The 6,820-nt window shown below is 53.1% G+C and overlaps 1 protein-coding gene across 1 annotated transcript in view; it reads right to left on the bottom strand.

Moving 5' to 3' along the window:
* Nucleotides 1-6,820, bottom strand: part of LOC132141697 (intersectin-1-like) — a 29,908-nt gene that overhangs the window by 1,735 nt on the left and 21,353 nt on the right. The window contains exon 10 of the mRNA XM_059551363.1: nt 6,646-6,659. Within this exon, the coding sequence (XP_059407346.1) occupies nt 6,646-6,659 (14 nt within the window). The remainder of the gene's footprint in view (nt 1-6,645; nt 6,660-6,820) is intronic.

Below are 6,820 nucleotides of genomic sequence, written 5' to 3' on the forward strand. Positions count from 1 at the left end.
TGGCATCGCCGCCTTCCATTGCCGTTCCTGCTGCGCTATCCGGCGCCTATATCCTTTCAATCCTGTTATATACAAGCTGTTCTTTATGTGTGTGTGTGTGTGTTCGCCCTGCGACACACACTCGTAAAAGAGCTCGCGTCTTTTTTAAGATGCCTTCCTGCGGCTCGTCAGATCCCCACTCAGCGAGGGAGACCGGTACGTCATCTGTGTCTCCTGCCTGGGTGAAGATCATGCAGCGCTCGCTCGCTGACGGCGGATGCCCCCACTGCGAGCTGTTGCCATGGTGACTCTGAGGACTCGCCTGGCCTTTTTCTCTGAGCCTGCATTCTCCGCTGCGCTGAGGCGCCGTAAAAGCATCGCTTCCAGCGGATTCTGGAACCGTCTTCAGCTCAACCGAGCTCGCCGGTTCGCCCTGCTTCACCGGCCCCCCCTGCATCGCTTCCCGGTGGGCGAGGTCCGAGGAAGTCGATCTCAGGGCCGCGTCGGGGGAAGAGGACACGCGCTCTCTGCTAGCTTCGGGCAGTGAGGGCTGGGCGAGCTCCGAGGATCTCGCGCCTTCTGCTCAGAAGCCCAGCAGACGAGCTGACATCGAGAAGGAGCCGGGGCGAAGGCTCGTGTTGGCCGCGATGAGTCTCGGCCGCGAGTGGTTTGCACCAGCGCCCCCCCCCCCCCCCTTGTTCCCGGCTGGATGGTATTTCCCTTTCGGATGAGCGTAAAAAAGCGCCTCATTTCTTCCTGAGCTTCACGAAGAGGTGGCGAAGGCTTGGAACGCTCCATATTCAGCACGAACTCGTTCGTCTGTCTCACTAGCATTCTCCACACTGATGATGCTAAAAACAGGAACTACCACTCACTTCCGCCAGTGGAACAGGCGATAGCGACGCACCTTTGTCCGCCCTCTGCTGGACGGCGGCAAAAGCGGTGTTGCCATCTAAAGCCTCCTGTGTGACGCTGCGTCGGCACTACTAACGATGGCTGCTTCATCGAAGCGCAGGTGTACGAGTTCCGCTGTGGCCGAGCTCTCACCCAAGCGCACCGCTGTTTCAGTTCCAGGAATTGTGACTGTCTCAGCGTTTTCTGCAATGCGCAAGCCTGCACAGTTGCCCGCTTGCCTGCACACAAAAGCCGTTATCACAACAGCTTCAGCAACGCAGCTCGAGACCCCCGTTCTCGCTCTACTGGCCGTCGCCCCGCGCCGCAGGGACCGCGGCAGAGGATTACGGTGAGGCCGGGAGCCCCGAAGCCATCCTGGGAAAGCCATCTACGCATGCTGCATGACGCTGCGTCGGCACTACACACGATGGCTGCTTCATCGAAGCGCCGGTGTACGAGTTCCGCTGCGGCCGGGCTCTCACCTAAGCGCGCCGCTGTTTCAGTTTCCAGAGATTGTGACTGTTTCAGCGTTGTTTGCAATGCGCAAGCCTGTACGGTTGCCCGCTTGCCTGCACACGAAAACCGTTATCACGGCTACCCAGATATTTCCCGAAAAAGGTGTAATTCCTGGTGTCCCGGCCACGGCCGAAGGTGCTATAAATGTAGTGACGATGCCCACTGCTCAGTGCCCATCTCCGCATATAAGCACAGCCCTTCACACAGGGCTCGCGCCTATAAAAGCAACTCAAGTCGATCACGCGCACTACATAGTAGACGTGCCCACTCCTCAGTGCCCACAATCACTATGTCACACGCGTCATGTGGTTTCTGTAAAAACGAAACCCGTGCACGTTCGTCCGGCCACGGCCGATGGTGCTATAAATGTAGTGACGATGCCCACTCCTCAGTGCCCATCTCCACATGTAAGCACAGCCCTGCACACAGGGCCTGCGCCCATAATGTCGACTCAAGTCGGTCGTGCACACTGCATAGTAAACGTGCCCACCCCTCAGTGCCCACAATTACTATGTCACACGCGTCATGTGGTTTCTGTAAAAACGAAACCCGTGCATGCTCGTCCGGCCACGGCCGATGGTGCTATAAATGCAGTGACGATGCCCACTACCCAGTGCCCATCTCCACATGTAAGCACAGCCCTGCACACAGGGCTAGCGCACATAAGATCGACACAGATCGGTCGAGCGCGCCGCATAGTAAACGTGCCCACTTCCCAGTGCCCACATACACTATGTCACATACGGCGCGGGGCTTCTGTAAAAACGAGGCCCGTGCACGTACATTCTGCACAGGCAGACAGCGAGTTGAAAGTGGTAAAAGTGCACACATGCAGCCCACGGTTACTCGCAGATATATCGAGTCCCACGGGACCCACTCAGCCTCCCTCCAGTCGGTTAAGCGCCGGAACGGGGTCGAGGAAGAGCGATCTGCCCGCTGTGATCAGCGCGCTCCCCGCCTCAGATGCGCAGCACACTCGAGCGCCGCCGTTGCCCAGTCAACAGAGCGCGTTTCGCATCCAGCCCTTAGCCATTCATGCAGATGCATGGTCAGTGCTTCCAGGGGTTTCGGATTGGGTGCTAGGCATTATAAAGAGAGGCTACTCGCTACAGTTTTCTCGACGCCCACCGTGCTTTTCAGCGCGCATCGAAACTACGGTCAAAACAGAAGTAGCACACATACTTCGGGCCGAAATATCAAAACTGTTGAGCAAAGGGGCTGTAGAGCCTGTGTCTCAAAGCGAGGGGGGGCTGTACAGCAGATACTTTCTGGTGCCCAAGAGAGACGGGGGTCTCCGGCCCATACTGGATCTAAGACAGCTGAACAGGCATTGATGAAATGCAGTTTCAAAATGCTCACGACCAGGAAGCTCCTCGCGCAGATTCGCAGAGGGGACTGGTTCATGTCAATAGATCTGAAGGACGCGTATTTTCAAATACAGATAGCGTCAAACCACAGGCGATATTTGAGATTCGCCTTCGAGGGCCAGGCATACCAGTTTGCAGTCCTGCCATTCGGCTTGTCCGTAGCTCCTCGTACGTTTACGAGGTGCATGGATGCAGCGCTCGCTCCTCTTAGACTCAGAGGCACACGAGTGCTGAATTATTTGGACGACTGGCTGGTTCTGGCCCGATCATGAGCGGAGCTCATGGACCACAGAGCCGTTTTACTCGATCACCTCGAGAAGCTCGGCCTCAGTGTCAATTGGGTGAAGAGTTCGCTGAACCCCAGTCAGACGATCCTGTTTCTGGGTATAGTTCTGAACTCGTGTTCCATGACGGCGCGGCTGTCACCACAGCGCGCGATGGGCATTCAGCGTGCAGCGAGTTCTTTCCGCTGTGGCGCGACTGTGGCGCTCAAACACTGTCAAAAGATGCTGGGTTTCATGGCCTCAGCATCTCCGGTTCTGCGGCTGGGCCTGCTCCGCATGCGCCCCCTGCAGTTCTGGCTGAAGGCTCGGGTGCCGCGCAGAGCGTGGGCGTCTGGCCGGCTGCATTTCAAGGTCGATCAGAGCTGTGTTGCGGCTCTAGCACCTTGGACAGCGAACGGCTGGTACCGATCAGGTGTAAGCCTGGGGACTTCCCCGAGTGTGAAAATGGTGTCGACGGACGCCTCCACTTCGGGATGGGGAGCGCTGCTCGAAGGCAGACCGTCCTTTGGCCTATGGTCAGAACGGGAAAAGCTCCATCATATCAACTGCCTGGAAATGCTGGCAGTGGAGAACGCGCTGACGCGCTTTTGTCCCCATATCAAGGATCACCACGTCATAGTCCGTTCGGACAACATGTCCGTGGTGTCCTACATAAATCGCCAGGTTGGTCTCGGGTCCCGAAACCTGTGCAGGCTGACGGAACGCCTCCTGATTTGGGCTCAGCGCAACGTGCGCTCGCTGAGAGCAGTGCATGTGCCTGGACTGCAGAATCTGGGTCCAGACAGGCTGTCCAGAGGCAATGTTCCTACGGGCGAATGGTCTCTACACCCGCAAACAGTCCGGCTGTTGTGGGAGAGATTTGGCATGGCGGAGGTGGACCTCTTTGTGTCCCACGAAAACGCTCACTGCCCCGCGTTCTTTTCCAAGAACGAAAGCGCGCTGTCACGGAGATGGCCGTGCTGCCCGCTTTATGCGTTCCCTCCCGTCTCCCTCCTTCCGCAGGTGATAGAACGGGTGAGAGAAACGAGATGTTCAATACTGCTTGTAGCACCTCTTTGGAAGAACCAACCATGGTTCCCAGATTTGATGCAGTTAGCAGATGTCGCCCCGTGGCCGGTACCGTTGAGGAGAGACCTCCTCTCGCAGGCCAGGGGCTCGATTTGGCACCCTCAACCGGAGTTGTGGTCCCTCTATGTATGGGCACTCAATGGTTACCCGCTGATCTCGCAGTGGGAGTGCTAAATACCATCACTCAGGCTAGAGCTCCGTCGACACGACGTCTGTATGCCTCGAAGTGGTCGGTGTTCTCCAGCTGGTGCACAGCTCGAGGTTATTCACCCCTTAGTTGTGAGGTGACGGAGGTTCTCTCCTTCCTTCAGGAGCTGTTGGATAAGGGCAGAGCCCCATCCACGCTCAAAGTTTATGTGGCTGCCATCGCGGCGTTTTCTGAAACGGCGTCCGGTCAGTCAATAGGAAGGAATGATTTAGTCATCCGGTTCCTCAGAGGAGCTAGGAGGCTGAATCCTCCCAGACCTCCGTCAGTCCCTATGTGGGACCTCGTGGCGGTTTTGGAGGCCTTGAAAGGTCCCCCTTTCAAGCCTATCCAATCGATTAGCCTTCAGCATCTGTCGTTCAAGACAGTATTCTTGTTGGCTCTCGCTTCTGTGAAGTGTGTGGGTGATTTGCACGCGCTCTCGGTGAGCCAGTCGTGCTTGGAGTTTGGGCCCAATGACTCAAGAGTCATACTCAAACCTAGGCACGGTTATGTGCCGAAATCCCTCAACACACCGTTTCGGGCTCAGGTTATTGCCCTGTCTGCCCTGCCGGTGTCAGGGGAGGATGGAGACTCGAGTCTTCTTTGCCCTGTCAGGGTTTTAAGAGCTTATGTGTCTCGCTCTGCTGCCTTTCGGCAGACGGAGCAGCTATTTGTCTCGTTCGGTGGGCGTTCCAAGGGAATGGCTGTTTCGAGACAGACTCTATCCAGATGGATAGTTGACGCCATAGCGTTAGCTTACGCTTCCAGGGGCCTTCAGTGCCCGTTGGGCGTCAGAGCACACTCCACAAGAGGCATCGCCTCGTCGTGGGCGTGGTCTACTGGGATCTCCTTGCAGGATATATGTATGGCGGCAGGTTGGGCCTCGCCGTCTACATTTATCAGGTTCTATAACCTGGAGGTTCCCGCCTTGCAAGCAAGGCTGCTGTCGGTATAGGCGAATCAGGGCCCTGAGGGGAATTCTGAGTTCACGAGCGCTATGCGCTGCCGACTGTTATATGGGCAGTATTGCGTAAGACCCGCATTGCCACATTGGTCAGGCCTTGCCTCGGCTGTGTGACGTCATATTGCCGCATCTACGGATGCTGCTAGATATGGGACGGAGGGCTTTTTCCCTTTTCTGTCCTGGACTCTCTGTGAGTCCCTCAGGTGACTGTGCACTGTAAATCCTGGGCGTTGCTTCAGGTTTATTGGTGTGTGATCCCTGCGCGCACGGCGTTTTACATTGGGTTCCCGTAGCGTCTTAGCTAAGACGCAGTACGAGAGAGCTCTCGTAAGAGAACGTACTCGGTTACTAAACGTAACCTCGGTTCTCTCTAGAAGAGCGAACGAGTACTGCGTTCTCTGCCGTGCGCACGATTCACTCTGGTTCGCTTCGGCGATGAAATAAATCAGGTGAGTCAGCCTTTTCGAGCTCCTTTTATAGGTTGGGCCACACCCGTTTCGGCGGGAAGTGGCAAGAAGGGCGCGAAGCGCCCTTATTGGTCTGATGTTGCATCAGCCCGCGCTCGATAGGCTGTGCAGTTGCCGCAGAGCAAGCCAATGAGCGAACGAGCCGTCTCGCCTATGGCTGTGTACTGCTGCAAATGCGCTTTACAAAAATACAAAATTAAGGATAATTTTTTGCTTCAGTATTTCGTGAAAAGAGACTTTTCCCGTAGCATCTTAGCTAAGACGCAGTACTCGTTCGCTCTTCTAGAGAGAACCGAGGTTACGTTTAGTAACCGAGTACGATTTATCAAATGTAGCCACCTTCTTCCAATCTTCTGGGGCCGGTTGCATAAAAGGTTAAGACCAGTCTTAAAGGTTAGTCAGCTAATTTTTTCTTTAACACTGGCCATTTATATATATATATATATATATATATATATATATATATATATATATATATATATATATATATAGTTACATAAAAGCATAGGTTAGTCTTAAGTTGAATCCAAAAATATGACTGATTACACTTTGGCTAAATGCTAGCTGGTCAAACTTGAACTTACAGTTTTTTTTTTTTACAATCATTTTTGCACTAATAACAGAAACTTAATGTCATTTTTCAAAACTCTAGACACAAAACTCAAAACAGCCATTATTTGCAACACAGGTCCAGTGTTCAGAACTTTGCATTTTGCGTTCATATCTTTAAAGAAGCCTTGCATTTTCAGAAGCATTGGTTCAAAAAACGAATTTATTATGAAATATCATAGGAACATTACTTTAGATCACCCACAAACAACATACCAATAGTTTCACTGTTTACTGGTTAATACAATCATTAAATATAGTTGTTCAAAACACATGATGCAACTTTCAATAGAGTTCTCCACATTCATACATAATTGTAATAGACTAGAGAGAAAAGTACAGATGCTTGGATCATTAAACAGAATTAGAAAATTATTGATGAAATCAACTCACAGCAGGTTTTTTTTTTTTTAAATGTAAATGAGAAAAAATTAGTCCTACAGTATAATGTCAACTGGAGTGTTCCTCACTGCACTTCTATGTTT

The sequence above is a fragment of the Carassius carassius genome, chromosome 6 (assembly GCF_963082965.1).
Source record: "Carassius carassius chromosome 6, fCarCar2.1, whole genome shotgun sequence".
NCBI classification, from domain to species: Eukaryota; Metazoa; Chordata; class Actinopteri; order Cypriniformes; family Cyprinidae; genus Carassius; species Carassius carassius.